Source organism: Gavia stellata, chromosome 2, assembly GCF_030936135.1.
Source record: "Gavia stellata isolate bGavSte3 chromosome 2, bGavSte3.hap2, whole genome shotgun sequence".
NCBI lineage: Eukaryota > Metazoa > Chordata > Aves > Gaviiformes > Gaviidae > Gavia > Gavia stellata.
This window is the reverse complement of record NC_082595.1, coordinates 60598501-60619531: the sequence shown is the minus strand read 5'-3', so window position 1 is coordinate 60619531 and position 21031 is coordinate 60598501. Positions and strand designations below refer to the sequence as shown.

The window sequence follows — 21031 nt, the reverse complement described above, 5'->3', positions numbered from 1 at the left end:
AGAGCCAGCTGACTTGGGTCTAGAGAGAAACTGAGATGGATCAGAACTGAAATGCCTAGTAGGAAAAATATTATCTTTGGATTTGAAAATGCAGTTGGTAGAGGGTTTTGATCCTTCAGCTAGTGCATTGCTATTTTACAAAGATCCCTTTTTGCAGAGCAAGGAGGAATAGTGATTCTATATATTCATGTGTTCTTTGAAAATGCCTTTTTGTTTTAAGATGACAACAGTTTCTGTTACCCTTACTAAAACTAGACCAGTTTCAGCAGAATTTACCTGTGCTGTATCAAACCTTGGTACTTCAGAGCTCTGAGAGACACTTAGAAGAGTGTCTGAGGGGTTGTTTTACACAAGGTGTTGAGGCTGGGAAAAATGTTTTATTGTAAGCCTTTCAGCACAGGTCATACAACATAACTTAAATATGGTGATTGCTTGAAGATAACGATTGAATCCCAGTTGTAAACCAACCTGGAGTGCAAGATCTCAGCAGGCGCTCCTCCAATGTAGATGTCTGTGAATGGCATTGCTGTTCTTTCATTGTCCACACTTTTTATATGACGCCTGTCTACTACCAAGATCATCTTCTTAGAATTGTGATATATAATAGAAATCTGAAAAGAAAAACATGTGCTTAGAAGAGTCCAAAATGTCATCTTTTGTATGTTGTCATGGTGATTTTGCAAAATTGATCGCATCTTTATATCTTTTTATTTGAAATGTTCCTCCCATTTATCAAAAAAGTTGTTTGTAAATCAGGAGGGGCTGACAACAATTACTAGTAGGGAGCTTATTTTGATGTCACAATTTATCTGATGACTGAAAACCCAGGATATTTCGCTTATGAATAAATCCACATGAAAGTACCCCATGCCAAATTCTACACTGCGGCAAACAGATAAGCTCCATTAACTTCAGAGTGCTTTATTGATTTATCCAAGAAGTTAGGGCATACTTCTTAAAAAACTTGTTTCATTGTCAAAGCATAAAAGGCTTAATTGTGCTCTGCTTAAACAGGTTGAACAGAACTGTAGCTGTGGATCAGGAATCAGACTTCGAATTTACATCAAGTAAATGCCAGGAGAAGCAAGCTGCTAAGGGGGATTTGCCACTGTCACTGTCACAGTTACACTGGCTTAAAGCAAATTCTCTTAAATAAGTAGGTATTTTAGATCTGCCAAAGTCCCTAAAATACTATGCATATATAAAAGACTGCTACCAAATTAATTCTCTCTTCAAATGAAATGGGAAGTGCAATATTTCTTGTAATACAATGCATAACAACTAAGGTGGTCAAGTTAACATAATGACATGTTTTCAGTTGAGGAGAGTGTATATTTGAAGGACGTGGTTGTCCTGGTTATAATTTCATTTTGAATTAATAACACTTTTTCTCTCACGTGAACTGTCCTGTCCTTGGCTAGTAATGCACAGAATCTGTCCACAAGCACTGATTTACCAGGAGGCAGGGAGAGCCTTCCCTCTCCACTGCTCAGTAGTGGTGGGACTTGCATGTGCTCTTCCACATGCAAGGCAGGCGTGTGCTCTGCTCTTCCGCCTGCTCTACTGCACAACCACCTGATCCCTCATCCTTTTGCTCCTTTCATTGTGTTGGAGCAAATTATTGCTGCTTTTGAGCTGCTGGGATAGTTGGTCAAATGACTGTGATTGTAACCGCATCTCTACCTCATGAAATTTAGCGTCGTTAATCTGAGCCTTCTTCATGGAGTCCTCTAGCAGCACAGGGCCAGTGCTGAAGCCGAAGTCATAGCGGAGGTACAAGAAACCATTGTGCATCTCTAGACTGAAGAACATACTCTGTATAAAACAAAACAGCAGTCAGAAAAGTACTATAATTGTGGCAGCAATTTAAAAAAAATTACTTAACAGTGTTACAAGAGTGTCTGATTGTGAAAAGCATGTTGGAAAAAGGTCTTTTTATTTGCAAAACTATAACACAGTTTCTGGATTATTTTTATATATATAAGTACATATATATACACACGCACACGTAATTGTTTGATAAACAGCACTTATTTGAAGATGTGGTGAACTGTTTCCCTGTAGGAATAGTATTTGGTAGCGCAGTAATGTCAATATTCTTTACCAGCAAAATATTCCTAATGCAAACACATCTATTTGCTGTCAAAGCAATACCACATGCCCCAAATGAAAGATGTTACACTGGTAAAAGCAGTGTTGTGCTATAATGGTTGTATCTGCATTAGCAGCTTCTGCCACGATGCCTGTAATAGCTCAGGATTATATCTTTTCCCAGCCCTGATCAGCATGGATGCATTTGCTGAAGGCTGAGCAATAGCTAGAGTGTATTTACTGTGTGTTTGGTTTCTGGATTTCCTGACTATTCCTGCTTCATGGTTTGGCTTCTGTTCTGTGGCTGGGTGACCTAAACTTTATAAACAGGAGCTCTACTTCAGAAAATCTTTAGGGAGTACTTGAAATGAAGATCTGTACCATAGAATTAGTCTTGTTCCAAATCTGAACATAAAGAAGCAGAAAGGACAGTTTACAGCAACTGTGCATCTGGGTTGATGCTTTTAATGCGAATGTTTGTCTTCTCTCCTGGTGTTCATGCTGTTGTTCCCATGCCTAATGGAAACATGGGAACAATAATTTTCAAAAGACTACTGCAGGCCAAGAACTGCTGTCTCTGACACAAATGAGTCCACCCTCAGAAGTCATTACTTAAAGTAGTGAAAGTAGGTTTTAATCTAGCGCTTTTAAATTAAACTGCAGCTTGGGTTTGTCTTGAACAGCTTAAATTTGAAAATGAAACAGGGATTACATTCAGAATATTTATGAGCTGTCTTTGCTGAACTGAATAATGAGCTGGCTTACACAGTCTTTCTAAAAGTGCCTTTGAGCAGGCATGGTCTTCCACAGCTAACATCCAGCTTGATTGCAGTTTCCACTGTAACATACAAAGTTCATACATCTTCAACAAACCTCCCGGCGCTTTTGCTTGGAAGAAAAATGTCTGCTCTGCAATAGAGGCTGTTAAACTTTTAACAGCAGTTGCTTAGTCCGAAACCTCCTAAGAGCGAAGGTTAGTGGTGGCATGCGATACTGCAGAGTAAATTGCTCCCCACAGCTCTCCTCGGGATGTTACCTCAAAGGCAAACACTAGAGAGTAGCTCTTCAAATGAGAATGGATTTTTTTCTCTTCTAAATGCTCAATGTGGTGGTACATGTGGGTGTCTAGACAAGTGTATGTCTGTGGACTGCATCTACATAGTAAAATATTTTCTGTGGTTTTACCAAGTTGTAATGCACACAGGACTTGGTAGCTTGATGTGGAGATGCCCAAAGACAAAGAAATCCTAGTTTGTCTTCACAGGGTATTTGCATGTGGAGTCTACTTCCCTGAAACCCTTACAGAGTTTGCATCACCTTCAGACTTTTGAAAAGCTGGTGATATTTGTATCAAGCCTTTTTATTTGGGCTACTTTCTATTTTCAGTAACTGAAATAAAAATTTAACTCTGGTATACCCTGAGACACAGTTACAAAGTGGCAGCTACCACAAAGTGGCTGCTTTATGGGAGTTACTTCACAGAAATTTCCTATGGCTTTGATTGTGCATTCACATTTAAATAAAGGTGCAACTACTGGGCTTAACTGGAGTCTCTCTCAAAGTGTCATCACAGGGGTATGACCGGTCTGAAGTCCTGACTGTCTCTGGGTGAGAGCCGAGTCTAGCTCAGGTCCTTGGCTTCCTGGGGCCTTTGCAGAACACGTTCCAGTTCTCTCCTAATGTATACACGCACCAGACAAACAGAAAATATTTCTCTTTCCGGAAGTTAAATGTAAGGACATAAGCATTTTGGATTTTCCATGATATTGTAAGTACTGGAGAACTTGTGTTGCTCATGGATAAAGGGTACCAGCAGGATTTGGTACTCACCCCATTAATCATCAGCAGGATCAATCCATTGTCTGTAGGTGTTCGAACTTCTATGTCAAACCGAGTCACCTGGCTGAATCTTCCCCTTCTCTCAATGTTTCTTGCCAAGGCATAGCCAGAGCCATCAAAGAAATAGCTCACAGCCCGGCTCTGGGTGAAAGCCAACTTATTTCTATGAAAAAACAAGCAGGAAAGCAATATTGGGCATATCCCCATTTTAATTTGGGGAAATGTAAATTAAATTAAAATGTAAATTACAATTAAAATATTTTCTTGAAATAATTGTTCTGAACTGCTGCTTCTTCCTGGCAGTGGTGAGACTGCTGACTTTTTCTTTCAAGTCTTTCTGGAAATTTTTTCTGAAAAATAATGTGTAGCTTTGATGGTGTAGCTAATATCTTCATCATTAGAGCATGCTTTTATCCTGTGTTCTATGTAGAGGACAGGAAAATTCTTTGCTTGTCCTTGTAAAGTGGCAGGCCCACAGCACCTCCTCATTTTAAGGATACACATACACTTCTATTAAGAGCTTGCTCAGTTTGTGCAGAAACCATTTGAATTCTCTCAGGCCTTTAGCTGAGCGTGGGCTCTGCTGGGGAGCCCAGGAGTGGCCCGCATGCACTGTCCTGGAGAGCAGCAGCTTGCGCTCCCTGTGGATATGGCGTGGGAAGCAATCATTTGCTCTGTCCCAACACTTCCTGCATTTCTCCCCAGTGAGAGCTGCAAGTTTCTCTCCTGTTCTTTGTGTAGAGAGATTCTGCTGCTGCTGCCTGCTGTATGAACAAAATGCCTACTATGTCTGTGCTAAACGAAGGCTGCAGTTGATGTTCACTTCTACTTTAGGGGCTGCATTTCCCAGTTTGTGAACGGCTTATTTGAGGAATTTCTGTTGTGGGTTTAAGAGTGTATGGCAGGAAGATAACTTCCGTACGGGCTTTGTCAGCTGGGGGTGGGAGTGTGCTCAGGTTTACCAGGCCCACTGATGCTAACTGGCTGTGGCTGTATTGCTTGCAGCGACAGGATTCCAGTCAGGAGCAGTCCTGTCCTAGGCAAGCAGCCTGGGTAAGGAGGGAGCCCGGACCATGCCCCAGCGAGCACGGCAGGGCGGACACACTCCATGTCCCTTTTGAAGGCATGAGCAAGGCTGTGAGAGAGTTAAGGGAGACACAGCAAATATGTAAGTTTAACTTGCTGATGCAATTAGGAGTTAAAAGTGGCCAAGTCCCTTCTGGATAACTCAGTATCACCTTCACGTTTGTATTCTGAAACAGGACTGAAGCACCAGGATTGGCGCGTTCTATAAACCAGAGCAGCAGAGTGACGGTGGGACTGTCCCCTACCTGGCACAAGGTGGCGATGTGGTGGTGTCGATGTTATAGACGTGCTTGAAGTTGTATAGGCTGATGACATCATCGTTCAGGGTAGCCAGTTCCAGGCAGCCGATGAAGCCAGGTAGGTTTAAGCTAGGAGGGAGCTGTGCAGAGGGCAAGGAAAAGTAAAAGGAGAAAGGGCACACTCTTTATCTGGGTCTCATGAAAGCGTTTGTGCCTGGGGTCAGTTTTGTCTCTGTGCTCTTCATATTTTGAAACAAATGGGTTGATGCTACCTTGGAATAGTCTTTACTGTCCGTATCGTGATACGGCCATTGTGCTGTAAGTTAAAATGGAGCACATGAATGTTCTCACAGTGAGAACCACAGACCAGGTAAGGCAAATGCAAACAAAAACTTCTTTTGTAGTTTTGAAGTGAGCACACTTGGAAAAGGGGAAAAGGGTTAGGATTTGACTAATCACAGACCTTGCTCGATGCATTTGAATCTCTCAATAGATATTTCATGTCTAATGTGTAGACATCCTTCGCTGCCAGAAAACCAACTTCATACCGTGATGAAAGAGAGAAATGAGAGAACACTTTAAACCCAGGAGATCTGAATTCAAAGTTTGTACCAGGGGCTAATCTTTAGTAGGTATTATTTTAAACAGTTAGCAGGATATAGAAACTCCTTCTTTTAACAAAGGTCACTGCAAATGGAATTTGAATAACCACACTGGTGAGGGGAAAAATACAAAAGAATAAGGCTGACAGAGCTAGTGAATCATTCTTTTAGTATTAAAGTACTCTGCTTTGTGGAACAGGTGAGATATTAATAACACCTCTTGTACTTCAGAGTCTGAACACTGCTGATAATTTTTCTTTGGCTTCTGATTATTTCCATTTTACTTACGATATAATAATAATAATGATATAGCAATGCGGAATATGTGTAGCTGTAAGGGAAAATGCGATTCTTATCTGCAGCACAGATACATTTTGTAAACTCTGTTTCATTTTTTTCCTTTGTTTCTTCTACTATTCTGTTAAATTATGTAAGTATGAGACTTCTAATGGTTAAGTCGTACATTTCATATTTGCAAAGTATATAATAGGGCAGCAAAGGCTTTAAGCAAATAAGACTATGTTAGTAAATGAAAATGTGTCCATTCCTACAGGAGAAGAGACTCATATGCTTATCAAATAATTCCATGAATCCTTTTCTTCCTATTCCCTTTCCTGTTTTCGTTCACTTTTCTCTTTTCCTTTTCCTCTGTCCAGCTCTGGAACAGACCTGAAGGGTTCATTTGCTGCATTACTGTTTTTTTGTGTGCAACTATTATTCAGTCCTATTCCCAGGCAATTTGCACCCAGGGCACAGTAATCTAAAATTCAAACCATGGCATATATCTGGTAATCACAGAAATGCAAAAGCTGAGAAATACATGAGTGTATTGAGTTAATCTTTGTTTTTATATTGTTAGGAGGGCTGCTTGTGGAACAGTAGTTGGAAGTTTTTAGCTCCTACTACAGTTAGCTTGAAGAATTTAGCATTGTTTAAAGACTTCCTAAGTATGTTTTCGTTCAGCCATGTAATTTTCATAGCCAAGATAATTCGTAACAATTTCTACATCCAAAAAAAGGACCTGGTAAATTCAAAGAAGGAGGTAAGTGAGGTGCTAATTCATGCTGACTGTGAAGAGGTGATTGCTGTTCACTAGGAACTAGACTGCAGCAACTGCCTCATGCAGGTCCTCAGATATGTTTTCACAGGCAGGTCTTCATACTGTTGTAAGGCTGGATTTGAACCAATGACCATTTAAATTCCAACAAATCACTGTATTAGTAGTTTGCCACACTGTCTTCATATTAACAATACATTACTTTTCATTTTTGTGACAGTTGTAAATAAGAAATTGTAAGCATCAAAATCATTAGCATTGAAAAAAACTGGTAGCTTGCAAACTTTGTTAAGCTGGTATAACAGGCCTTAATTTAAATGTACTACTTAACAGCTGGCAAGCTTTTTTCTTATTATTACATTTCAGAAAACTTTAATGACAGCTAACAGGAATCTGATTGTCTTACTGTATGAGATGATATGCTAGAGAAAGCAGTAGTTTTCACCATGACTAGAATATGGAGTCCTAGGCTGATGAATGATTAAATAAGGACATTTTATTTCTAACCATTCATGTGTTTAAAGGGAAGCCCAGCAAGGTAGGTTGGCATTATTTAAGTCTGAATATAGAGTATTTATCTGACAAACCTTGAAGTCTGGAGGCACTCCGCCAACGTAGAAAACAGTATTTTCAGGTTCCAAATTCAGGAGAGAGCCAGGACCAAGAACCTCTCCCTTTTTGATGAACTTCTCTTCAGCTGTGGTGCTAAGACTAGGCACAGTTAAAAACATTTTACCATGTCTTCCGATCCTGTAGAAGGGAATTGTGAGAGAAGAGAGTTTTGTGTTGGCTAGATTTAAAAAAGAACAAGCAAGCCTCCAACTCCAGGAAGGGCTTTTATTGCCTCGCTAGAAGACTGGTACCCTGGGGGGAAAGAAAGGGGAAACTACAGACACTTTCTCTTCCCCCCTGTGGCCCCTTGGGTCCTGGGTCTCTAAAAGTGAAGAGCATTTCCATTGATTTCAGCAGGAGTAGAACCAGGCACTGAAGACTCCTGATGAGCAGTTCTGACCCAGCCTTTTCTCTTTAATTTTTTTTTTCTATTAATTGTTTGGTTTGGGTGAAATGTGCCTTGTCACTTTACCTCTCAATTTTGATGATGCTGAAGTAAGAAGGCCAGGTGCTGACTGGTTTGGCATCCAGAGGTATCTCCACGTCTTGGACCCCCAAATTATAAATGTACACAAGGTGGTCATTTTTAATTGCAAGACCAATGTAATTTTTTGCCTAAAACACCAATGGAGAAGGATGTCAGAGCTACAACATTGAAACAGATTTAATGCAGAACATGAGTAAAGGATGGGCTATAATAAGCTAAATGACACTTTTAAATATAACTAATAAACAAATGCTTCATTCTCTATTACTTTCCTTCACCAGACAGAACTGCACAGAAAAAATCTCTGATATTTTACCTCATATCCATTTTGACTGAGGTAAATACATGGTCATGAGATGTCTTCTGGCTGTAAATTGGTAATATTTAATGGGAAGCTGTTCATCAGTATGTAGCGTGCAGTATCATATGTAGGAAATAGGAAGAAACATTTGTCTAAAGCCTAGGTATTATGCTGCAATTAACTGTTCTGCCAAGAGGCGTTTCTCTTGATTTATATTCAGTAGATATTCTTTTTAGAAAAGCTTAAAAAGAAAAGCCTGCCTCTTTACTCTTCCCAACTAACACCTTGCCAGGATTATACCTGGCTTGTGAGGTGTGATTTTTCTTCTTTTGGGAACCACAATTTAAAGAACACTTATTTCACAACACTTACAGGTGGTGTGAGTATACGCCCTTGCTAGGTGTGTCAAAGTAGTGATGTACAGAGTGTGCAACAGCAGCACAAGCCATAGGCAAAGAAACCTGCTTATCTTGTGGGCCTCTGACCTCGGAGATTTTGAATTGACACTGTCAGCAGCATAAACCTGATTGAAACGTGGCCCACAAAAGCCAGGTGGGTGACATCAACTGCTTCAGAGCACCTCAGTACCAGCAGTGGAGATGGCAAGTATGGCTTGCAGCAGTGGCAATCACAGCAGCACGCTGCGTAGGCAGTCTAATTTGCTTCTTAGAGAGAATGCTTCATTGCCTGCGGTGAGAAGTTTCAAGGACAGGGCTCTCAGGAGCCCTTGTTCTTTGCTTGTCACAAAATCGATGACAGTCACACAGTAGACACCTCTTATTTTGAAACATGAAGAAATAGTGAGAGGAAAAACCAAGGGCAAATAAACTTCAAACCTGTTTCAATTTTCTTTTTTTTAATATATATAAAAATATATATATAATTTTTATATATATATATATATAAATTAACTGGGTTATTCTCTTACATTTTTGTTTCCGAGGTACAAAATAAATCTGTCTGGAGATGCTGCCAGTTGTGGGTTGTCTTTCTGAAGCTTTATATACAAGCTCATGGAAGTGAAAGATTTCAGTTCCTCCACGTTGATCTTTGGATTAACTTCGACAGCTGACTGGCCTCCAAACATCATAGAAACTTGGACCTGCAGTTGCAAGTGTGCTAAGTGAGACACATTATTGCTGCCTGGGGACATTACTTAAGGTAAATGTGCAAGAATTCTTAGCCAGCAGTCTGGCTTACTACAAAGTGGACTTGGCACCTATGTATCTGCCATGCAAAATTGTCTGTTTATAACAATCACTTCTGGAAGACACTGTAAAGAAGATGAAGAGAGTTAATTTTAAAATTAATTAAAGCTCCTAATTAACTGTGCTTAAGCATATTCCTAAAGTAAATTACATTTCAGTGGGACATAGATGTGTGCTTAGTTGAATCAGGGCTACATCATTATGTATGACACATAATGAAATTCTTACATAGCTATAAAACTTGTACCTATAATTTATTTCTTTGCTTTGGGAGTAGTATGACCAAGTCTCTGTTCACGAGTAGTCCTGTTGTATTACTGAAGTTACAGTAATATATATGCGACACTAATAAAATTTTAAAAAGTATTTGTTTTAGTTCAAAATACCTTCAACATAACTGAAATAATGTTTTCAAGTTTAAGCACAATATGCCTGAATGACGAAGTACATTTAAAGAACAGTCAAGCACTGCACACATACTAACTGAATTTTGCTTTTCTTTTTTGAAGTAATGTATGTGGACAGCATATTCCAGCATTGTGAACATATAATAATGCACTGAATTTTTTATTTCTCTGAAGAAATTCAAATATACTGTTTTAATTTTTGACCTCAATGTTCTTGTTACAGAAAAATCCCTCATAATTTATGTATGATAATGAAAGTATTTTTTTCTATTAAATATGTATGATCCAAAGGTTCTCCTACCCTGCAGAAAATTAATTCAAAAGAAAAAAAGAAATACTGTCATCTCAGAAAAGTCTGCATTAAATTTCCGTAATTACTACTGCTTGTAACTAATGTTTCTAGCTGTGTAATGACCTATTAGTTTTAGCTTTAAATGGTTTTGTTATTGTGGCCATCTTTAACACTGTGCCAATTACTTAATTAAAGTTGCTACTGCAGTAGCAGTAGTCTACCATGAATACCATGGTAATGTTAAATGCTTGCAAATAGTGACTGTAAAGATTTTAATGACTTCCACGGTACTTTGTTTATCCAGTTGTTGGGAGGAGATAATATCAAGGTTTGGGCTTCTGACATAGCCCAAGAAAATGGAGCTTCTTGTAAGATGCATTTGATTATTAGCACTAGTAACCAAAAGTCCCATCCAAAAGTTTTACCTTGCTTGCTACACTCCTGGTTTGAGCAATTAACTCTCTGATCCGCTGAATGCTGGAAGAAATATTGTTTGCTGGTGCCTTCTGTTCTACTCTGTGCAGTTTGTCCTGGAGTTGAGGGAAGACTTCTTTAAGTTTCTTCACTGCAGTTAGAAAAGAAGTGACAGCTTGTTTTTTTCCTCTTTGTAACAGTGGTTTTGCCCCAGGAAAATTCCTGCCTACTCTCTTAGGTTAACTCACCTATCTCCTGCTTTAAGAACAAGTTCTAAGTGTGATGTGTGAGAGGCAGTGATTTCCAAAAGGGTAGTGATTTATGAGGATCTAGTATTGCAAAAGTTTTTGGAAAGAAGTTTGCACAAAGGAGGCTACTTTTTCATGGGACTCCTAGATACTACCGTGGTGTTGTACCTCTGTAATACTTTCCTCAAGGAGCTTTGCAAATGTTAATCTTTTTAACCTTTTCATCTTCCTTCAAGGCAGATAAATGTTACACCCAATTTTACAGATATGGCAACTGGAGCAGAATGATTATTTTTCAGCATCTCACTGGATGTCTGTGACTGACCTGGGAACTGCATCTAGGAGCTATGGTTCATGAGCTCTTCAAATTCATTTTAGGGGAGATGAGTAGGTTGTTTCCCGCAGCTCTCAGCTGTGCATCCCTCCGAAAGGTTATCACCCCCATAGCAGCGACGGCTGTACAGGTGGTGTGTCTGCATGTGGTTCACAGCCCACTCTGCTAACAGAAACACCACTGCTTTCAGACTATGGTAACAGGCCCGTACTGTACAAGGGTAGAAAGCCTTAGCTGATGATGCATGTGCACCTAAACTGTGCTTGCTACCTGCCCCAGCTCTTGTGAGTGGCAACCTCTTCAGCTTTCCTGCCTACATCTGCCAGGGATCATGAATCAGAGTCCTGGACCTTCGGTCTTTCGCTGCTCTGTTTTCTGGTACATGTGCAAGCAGGATTGTTATCAGAGGGAAATGTGGGTGCTTTGTTGTGTTCAAAGGGAGAGAAGTCCTTTCCCAGAAATATAAGCAGACAGAAGAATTACTGAGAAAGAAAAATAACTACCCCTAATTATAATTCAATTCCATCACATCAGATTCCAATGACATGCTGCCCTTTGAAGGATATTTACACATCACATCATTTTTCATCTTTAATTAGATGTGGGTACAACTAGCTGAGTATAATGAAATGCGATTTTAGCCACAAGCTACATGCATATAAGAAAGATCCAGTATTCATAGTTAATTTTTAATGACATGGATTCACTATAAAGGTTAAGACCAGATTTGTAGGGTTTCCAGTAATATTTTAGGGGTTGTCAACTTGCGTCCGCCTGCTCTTGTGTTCTTCCCCTCATATTTTTACTCTTGTCTGAGAAGATAGTAGAGAGATGGGTAGAGAAGCTAGTTCTCAGATGTCCTGAGACTGTATAGAAGGGAAAGAAGGAAGGAAGAGTAGCCTCCAATCGCTTTTCTGTGCTTCCAGTTCTGTATTGACTAAAGACTGAAGCAACTCTCAGCCTCACTCACAGCAACCCAGAGTGTGAGAAGATTCCATAGAGTCCTACAAGTCCTGCTTCTCTTTGGATAGAGTGAAAAGCTATATTTGCCACAGTCCTGCTGTCTCTGTGCTTGGCTCTTTTCATTTGTGTTTTACTTTCCAAGTCCAGTGTAGGAGTGGGCCATGTAGACCTTTAGACTCTTCCAGTTATTCCCATTAAGTCCTGAAAGACCTTACGTGCTGGGGGTCAGTAATAAGATACTCTATGTAAAGCTTACTGTACATTAAAGTGCCATAATTTTAGCAAATCCTCAAAGAACTAAAGTGAATTCTGGGTAACACACTAATTCCAGAATGCCTTAAAATTTCTACTTAAAAAAATAACTAGTATAATAATCAACTTACAGAAAGTTTTCTCTGCCTTTTGAAATGAATGTTCCATGTCATTGGAAAAAAGCTCACATTATTCTTAAAGTACAAACATTGCAAGCTCAGAAAGTGATTTAGCAAATTTCAACCACCCTTTTTTTTTAAATAACCAGCAACTGAATTGGAATTGTGTCTGATTTGATATCTTGAAAAACTGGCTTTTCATCTGTTTGAAATTTGAGGTATTAAGCTTGAAACACAACTGTCACATAAAACCACAAAACTAACATCTATTGCTATTAGTACCATTATAAAATCTCACCATAAATCTCTTCCTAATGTCCTTTATAATGGCATTCTTCAACACAGAAGAACATTGATTTTTTTATTTTAGTCTTCGGGATGAAGGTGAGGGTGAAAAAGGAAAACCACTCTTACCCAGTGACAAAATACAAAAAAGAATACAAGGGAAACTGTCAAGGGGGAAATACCTTGACTATAACCTTCCAGACACTTTCTCCTTTCATATTTTCCTTCCCAAACTGTCCTTCATCCTCTCTGCTGAAGCCCACCAGTTCCCTGCACAATGGTGACACGGGGAGTATTCTCAGACAAACTCCACAGCCAAGACATGCTCTCGCCCTTCCAAAAATCAAGTGCAATCTTTATTCAAAGGCAATCCAGACATGCCATCTTGGAGGCTTCAGCTGCCATAGTAGTGTTATTGGCATGATGATCAGGTGTTTTGGTATTTCAGGCACCTGTCTGAACATTTTTTTTGATTTTCTTTCAGACTTTGATGGACATTCCTCCTGCCAGATCAACTTCTCCTGGCAACATACACAGCTGATCTGAGAGCACTCCACCATGCCCTGGCATGTCTACATCTGTCTTCCCAGCCTGTGAATCCCAGTCACATCTGACTGGACCACTACCCATACTAGCCTCCTTTGTATCACTGATCTGTCTTCTCAGCTATTTCCACCTGATCTTTCTGGGAAAAAAATCATTGTGCCTTAAAACAAAAAAAAATAAATGCTTTCGGACCAAAAATGCCATGGAAAAGCTGCGTCCACAAATGTAGTAGGCCACACATCATTGCTGTAGTTTGCATACTAGCATCTCTCAAACAGTTAGTTTGTGGTCAGCAGGCCCTCCAGGCGCTCTGAGATGATCACAATACTTTCAAGGTGACCCCCACCTGCAAACCCGCTATCACAGAGAAGACATTTTTGCCAGGCACATCACATAGAGGCTGAGCTGTTATTTACAACTTGTGGTATATGTACCATGTGTGCTTTTTGGGACCATAACTGACTAGGACAACTGAGCCATCTTAGGTCTCATCTCCACTCTTATGGAGCCTCTCAAATGCTACTGGAAATATTTCTTCTAGTATAACAGCTAGTATGAGCAGATTTTTAAATCCTGAATGTCTGCTGACATTTTGATCATGAAGAGGCAAATGCAGTTTGTGTTGCTGCTCTGTCTACTAAGCTGGCACTGCTAAATGTTAAATGTAAATCAAGTCTAAAGGTGAATAAAAACAATAACCTTCATGTGTAAGCTACAGCAGACTGTTTCTCTTAGATGTTTTTCCTCATACCATTCCCTCCCTGGATGCCAATCACATTCGCATTTACATTACCTTAAGTGGGAGTTGGAGCCCATAGCCCACAGGCTAAACTGAGCGCTGTGGTGATCAAAAACATTTTACATCAATGCAATACAACTTCTGTTATATTAACTGCACCCTTACGGAGCTCTAGCTCCATAAGCTAGACTGAGCTTAGCCATTCCCAGAGGGAGTGGCTCAGTGTTTCCTTTGGATGAAAAGCTCAGCGAAATGTGAGTTACCTCCAGTTCTGGAGCCAGAAATTGGGATATTCTATGGTACTGAATTTCTTCTTGTGGAGGGAACCACTTTTATACGAGTTCTTGGGAGCATTCACTTAACCAAAAATATTAGTGTGAGGGTCTTATCTATTACTGAATTCTGGAAATAATATGACCCTTGGGTTTCCCCCATCTAGAGGGAAGAGTGTGGCTTTGGGGCGCTAGAAGCAATATTTGGTTTGGTACTCATAACACCATTTGCAGTAAAATGACGCTCAAGTTGCAAAGCTCCTGAGAGAAGAAGAATGGATTTGGGGCAGTAGATCTGAGATTCAGACTTTCTGGAGACAGAGTCAATAGAGTTATGCACCTTCTCTGAGGCACTTTCAGGAGGCAAGACATTGCTGAACAGTGCTGCATGTGATGGTACATATCATCAAACGTATGTAGGAAATCTCTTGTTCTGGATTTCCAGCTTTCCTAGCCATGAATAACTTGGGATTAGTGAGCCTCCTGAGCAGAGCCAGGAATACATCAAGCACTAAATAGTGGTGCTTGTCAGCAATTTTTTATTCTGAATATTTTCACTTCTAGATTGATTCTTCTCTTTCCTAATTGTTCTTTTCCTTCTTTCACAAGTCACTTAATTCTAGCTTCACACTCACTGTCTCTTTTTCCACTCTTTCCTGTCATCTTAATTTCAATTTTGTAGCCTTCCTTAGTTTTTCTTTTGTCTTTTTATTTACCTTAAATTTTTCATAACAAATCTTCCAATTTTTACTTTGTTTTTCCTCCTTCCCCGATAATAAAAGTGGAATTAATGTGATGTTTACAAGCTTTTCCAGCAATCACCCTGCTTAAATATTTTATTTCCTCCCCAATCCTCTTTGCCCCCTGTGTTTAGACTACAAGCTCATCAAGTCAGGGACCATTTCTCCTCCATGTTTGTACTACTGAGGACAAAAGGCCCCTGTTTTCAAATGCCTCCTAATGTTAAAAAAATAATAACTGAACTGCCAATCATAATAGTGAGAAGTATTTGAACAAGCTGTCTATTGTTCAGTGTGACCTTGGCACCCTGATAAAACAACTTAAAAGCCCGTAAGACTTCAGCCCTTAAGTGTTTAAGTCATTTTTGGAAATGCCCAAGTATCCAAAAGTTTTAAAGTACAGTCAAGTCTCTAGACAACTGCTAATTTTTGAAATGTTTTCATGGAGGTAAAATGCTAGAAGATTACATGCAGCGAATACACAATGTAAATGATTCATATAACATGATGTTGTGATGATTCCCTGACCTTTTAATGCTAAGGAAGGGCAAAATTCAGGTCACTGTACCTGCATCGTCAGCTGAATGCATAGTAGTGTTGTACGCAGCTGATTTGTGCTGGAAGTCTGGCAGGTTCTGATACCACAACCTCAGGTTCTCATCCATGGGGGTCATAGCCTGCATTACTGTCGTGGTAGCACTTACAGCCCCTGCAGTCTTCAGTTTAGCTTGCTCCAAACGCTCTCTGGTCTCCGCTACAAAATAAATAGGGGATGAGAAGAAATGAACTCTTTCAAAGATTCAAGCGAGCTATAACCAGTACTTAGAAAGTGGTGAGGCTAAGGGGATTTTATGTTCTGCGGAATGTGGACCCAAGGTTGCTTGGTTGGTTTTCTCTTTATTTCCACAGGGAATATTCAAACCTTCCTGTGGTTGGTCTACAGTTATATTAATTCTTAAAATTTAACAAATTCTCATTTCCATTCTCCATTGTTAGAAATTTTCAATGTCCTTGGATTTTGATGGGTGTTATATAGCCAAGGAAGTTGGAACAGAGATGAAAAAATACATTGTTTTCCATCAAGGTTTTAAAAGAAAATGCATGTATTTGTTGAATATTTTTCATGAAAGTTATTTCTGAAGGAGAGAAACCCAGGACACCGAAGTGGTTTTGTTTTTTCATACCTGGCATTTTGGGGTTTTTATTTTTTTTGAGTTACCAACTACTGTATTTGTAAAACCTGTGGCATTTTGCATATGATAATGTCTTGGCAGTAAAACCCAGCCATTTTTACTTGAAGTTAATGAAGAAAGCTTGACCATGTCAACTTTGAACACCTTCAGATATACTTGCTGGATGCTCTATGATATCTCTTTTCTGAAAAACTAAGGTGAGATTTTGTCAATCAAGACTGCCAGTAGTTACCTCCCAAATATTTTGACTATCAATACAGTAAATCCGCAGACTTGTAGATTCTCCAGGTCCTAAAAAGATCAAGAGTAACATGGGAATGGACAATTGTAGTAAGGAGGATCAAGAAGAATGTTAATAATGCTAATAATTTCAGATGGCAAAACATGTAATTTCATTATGAATGTGTTAAAGCTGGATGTTTGCTGCCTAGGTCTTGTAGTTTCAGTCAAATTCTTTTAGGCCTCCCTGGGACTGAAATCTTAATACCAACTTCATAGGCCATATGCAAAGATAAAATATGCTCTTAAATGTATGAAGATAAAGTATCATAAAGATGAAGTTCTTCTTACAACCTGGCTCCGCTGATTGCATTTTGGTGATGGCTCTCATCAGTTGGCTTCGCAGAGCATTCATTCTGGCAAGAGTGCCATTAACATGCTGGCTAGTGTCTGCAGTGGTTAAATCCTTACCTGTGGGGAGAAGATAGGAGGTATAGTTGAGTGGCATCAAAGTGGCATTAAAAAAGGTAAATTTTGTCCTGTGGAGGTATGTTATTAAGCATTTAGTACACCATAGGCAGTATACTGTAGCCTTTTTTAGTATAGGGCATACTAGCACTCTGGACTTCACATAATCTAAAGGAAAAAGCAACCTTGCAGCTCCCAGCCATTATTTGCTTGCCACAGGGCTTCTTGGGAAAATCTGGAGACCTGTATCTCAGTCAGTACTATATCTCTTTGCTTTACCAGAACTGCTGAGAATAGCTGCAACAGCTATACAGGAAAAGCTTTAAGGAACTCAGAAGGTCCTGAAAAATTGAAGAGGTCATTTCTGTAATTTTAGAGCTTTCTTTAATTTTTGGTGAAAAAAGGCCAAAATCCTTTAACATTTATTATTATCCTTCACTCGTGAAATCCAGCTTTCTGAATACTTAAGCTGTTGTGAATTGATTTCAGTTGAATTACTTGATTGAGTATATTTACCTGTGAACAACTGTTTGCAAGATCACATATTTAAACAGTGGTTGTATCTGAAATGGTCCTTTTGTAAATGAAATAAACTTTCAGCATCTGGCGGGGTGACAACACATGAACTACTTGAACTGTGCCTGTGGCCATTTCAAGTACTTTGTGTGGTGACTTTGATTAATACACTATACTGTTACAGCAGTAGTTCTGCCTTAGTGATGTGCTTTTGAAATTTATTTTAACATGCAGGCTTATAAACTGACTGGAAAAGCAGAAAGGGTGTATATTTACTGTCATCTGCTGTCCGTTGTAGCTCGGTGGCTTGGTTGAGAAGTTCTTCACTTTTACCTTTATGGTAAATGATCTGAGTATCAATTCCAACTGCAGCCTACAAGTATGTTCCAAAAAAGAAAGTCAGAATAATGCTTACCAAATGTTCCTCTTTATTGTGTTTAATTGTGGACAACATATTACTTCATATAAATGTAACTACAAAGTCACTGCAGTTTCATTTGCTTTGTTAACATTTAAGACTGGCAGCTGGATTAGAAAAAAAGTTTGAAAAGCAAAGTTTTCTGTAGATTGCAATTCAAGTTGAGAGAAATGTATGCTTTTCCAGACCACACCACTGAATAACAAAGATGCAGAAAGCAGCCATGTCCTCTTAATTTATCAACTCCAGTATGGTCAACGTGATACTCATGCTACATGTTAGGCAGGCACTGTGACTGTTCACTTTTACTGTCATCTCAGATAGGTGATGAGCACTTGCACTGCAGGGGGAGCTGCCTTGCAGTTCCCAGTAGCGTGCTGGAAGCAGAGGGCTGGACTCGAAATCTCGCAGCTCCCTGGGGTTCAAGCCCCTGTAATCTAATCAAATGCTCTTGCTAGCCCACTGAAAAATTACTGTTAAGTAGTATGTATATAGGTTGGAAACTATATACATACAAAAATATATATAAAATATTTTAGAACAGCAAGGTCAGAGGCAAAATTAGCATCCTCATTCCTGCACTGAGTATGTGAGTGGACTATTTATTTGCCCCATTCTAACTTGACTTGCTATGAGAAACAATGATGCTTCTGTTAGATGTCTTGAACGCCTTTTCTGCCACATGGTGCTGTGTGGAGTAGGAAGACTCAAGCACTAAATGCCAGCTCAGGTTCTTACAGGGCCAGGGAGTTGTCTGGACTGTGAAAGTCCAGACACTCAGTTTGAGTGACAGCACAGAGCAGCATTGCCCTGTACTTAGGGACAGAAGAACCTGTTGCATCTTCTGAATACCAGTGGACTTGAGGCTGGCAGAATAATTAACCACCTAGGATTTAATTCAGGAAATAGTAGATGAAGCAAAATGTGCAGTGAGAAGTTCAATGCTGACAGTTAAGCTAAATCTTGTTTCTTCTTTATACTCTAGGTGTCCAAAGTCCCTGAAGCATTGCAAAGTAAAAGCTGATATTATGAAAATTACTTACATCATTGACCCGGTTTGTTGTGTTCAGTGCCAGCAATGCAGTGTTATTAGCTTCTTCAATATAACCGGCAATGTTTTCATACACATTTGAAGCATTTATTGCCCTTTGTACCAACCCATTTGTATCAACACCATACAAATTCCTGTTAAAAAGAGAGTAGAAGGAGGAAGAAACCAAACCAAATCAAAGTAGTTTCAAATAGATTAATTTTCTTAACAGTCTGTGAATTCTGACTACAGAATCATGCACATAAATATACTTGGCCTAGGTAGTATTCTTGTCATTGTGTATGACTATTTATGTCAGTCTGAAGCAGGTGAAAACTGTGTGGCTAGAAGGTACTTCCCAGTGGTTTAACTCTGGGAATTTTGCCCTTAACGTCTATGTGAGCAGCAACAAGTGACTACTGAGCTTTTTTAATCTAGATTAGATATTCCATAAATTAACAGAATAACATTTATCAGTTTTCCTTCTTTAGGAATAACTCCTGGCCATGAGTGGAAAGACCTGTGTGTGCCAGTGATCAGGACAGCTGTATCACTGGGCTGTTTATACTTTCCAAAAGTAGGTGGGAAAAGGGGGAGGATCAGATGAAGAACGGCCCACGATCATGAAACTTTGCAAAAAGTTAGATTTCAAAAATACAAGATAGCTTTGCTGGCATGGTAGAGCTTGATTTGCATATTAGGCAATAACTGCTCTTCAGGGGAGATTCCAAACAGCAGTTGGTTTAGGACTCAACCTTCAGCTGTTAGCAACTTTGAATAAACATTATTTTTTCATATTTTTGTGATAAACAGAATTCAGAGTATATGTTAGATATGGACTCTAAATATATATATACACATGTATGTTTTTACTTCAAAGAGTTCGCACACTGAGAGCTTATTAAGTTTCCAGATTCAGTGTTGTTGCAAGAATTTCCTGCTATATTCCCCCAAGACAAAAGAAGAAACTCTACCAAATAAAAGCCTAACAGGCTTATAAAGCAAACCCATAAAAAACAAAATTATTTGAACACAGGCTAAATTTTTTAAAGGATTAAAGTTTCACTGCAGGACAATCTTCTCAACAAATAAAAGAGTCAGCACATTTCCATCTGGGTATTTGGTAACTATTTCTGTTTGCTCTCTATTAAATTCTTAATGTGTTGGACTTGGTAGTTGTTTTTAAATTATTTTGGTAAGGGAGGAAGGCTAGCCATATGGGGTATTTTCTTTCAAGTGATTCTGCTGCCCCCGGTTAGCTGATCTCAGACTGAACATACTGTTTGGTTTTTAGGCTGTCTGTAGTTTGTGTGGCATTACAGAACAGAGTTTCAGATGTCAGCTTTATGCAATTGTATAAAAGAAAACCATCTGTTATTTTTTTTCTCTGTTTTAATCTCTTATCTAGGGCATACTAATATTAAGAAACAACTGGTATTTAGATAATATACTTGAAGAGTAGTTTTAAGTTTATCTTCCAAAAGCATATGTCCATGATGTTACTTAAGGTAGAATTTGGTGAAATATTTTATTTAAGAATTCATTTGCGGCAGTGATTTTCCCACGGGTAGTCCCAATTGCAAATAAAGTCATAATTCAAAAGTTTCTAAAAGTGGCTTTTTAGTAAATTGGGGGAAAGTTGGTGCATTTATTATCTTCCAGCAAACTAGGAAGACTTATAGTAAGTTTTTGGTGTTACAGTGGGCCAGTTTCACTGAGACACAACCTATTGAGTATCAGAACTACTCCATCTGTAAACGAGTTCTTGAACAAAAATTATCCCAAAGCCCATTTGTTGGCCCATAATGCTAAACAGTTTTTCATGTGAATGATCTTACTGACATGAGCTCTTTCTGCCAACCCTATTTAATCTGCCTGTATTATTTTACTTTTCAGTGAAGAAAGGTGCAGTTCAGTTTCAGAACCTTTCCTGGTCTCTTGCGATGGGAAGAGAAGAACACGCCAAATTAGAAAGGGGAGAATGTCACGGAAGATGTATGTTTGTTTACTCTTTGAAAAGATTAATAGATTTTGCTTAGCTCAACATCAACTGT

The 21031-nt window shown here is 39.1% G+C and overlaps 1 protein-coding gene across 1 annotated transcript in view; it reads right to left on the bottom strand.

Moving 5' to 3' along the window:
• LAMA4 (laminin subunit alpha 4) overlaps window positions 1-21031 on the bottom strand; it is a 102917-nt gene that overhangs the window by 19871 nt on the left and 62015 nt on the right. The window contains exons 14-26 of the mRNA XM_059835641.1: window positions 18991-19132; window positions 17806-17902; window positions 16900-17016; window positions 15702-15887; window positions 10647-10786; window positions 9243-9416; window positions 7999-8141; window positions 7502-7664; window positions 5262-5395; window positions 3922-4093; window positions 1684-1815; window positions 469-611; window positions 301-309 (exon numbers count right to left, since the gene is read on the bottom strand). Of these exons, the coding sequence (XP_059691624.1) occupies window positions 301-309; window positions 469-611; window positions 1684-1815; window positions 3922-4093; window positions 5262-5395; window positions 7502-7664; window positions 7999-8141; window positions 9243-9416; window positions 10647-10786; window positions 15702-15887; window positions 16900-17016; window positions 17806-17902; window positions 18991-19132 (1752 nt within the window). The remainder of the gene's footprint in view (window positions 1-300; window positions 310-468; window positions 612-1683; window positions 1816-3921; window positions 4094-5261; window positions 5396-7501; window positions 7665-7998; window positions 8142-9242; window positions 9417-10646; window positions 10787-15701; window positions 15888-16899; window positions 17017-17805; window positions 17903-18990; window positions 19133-21031) is intronic.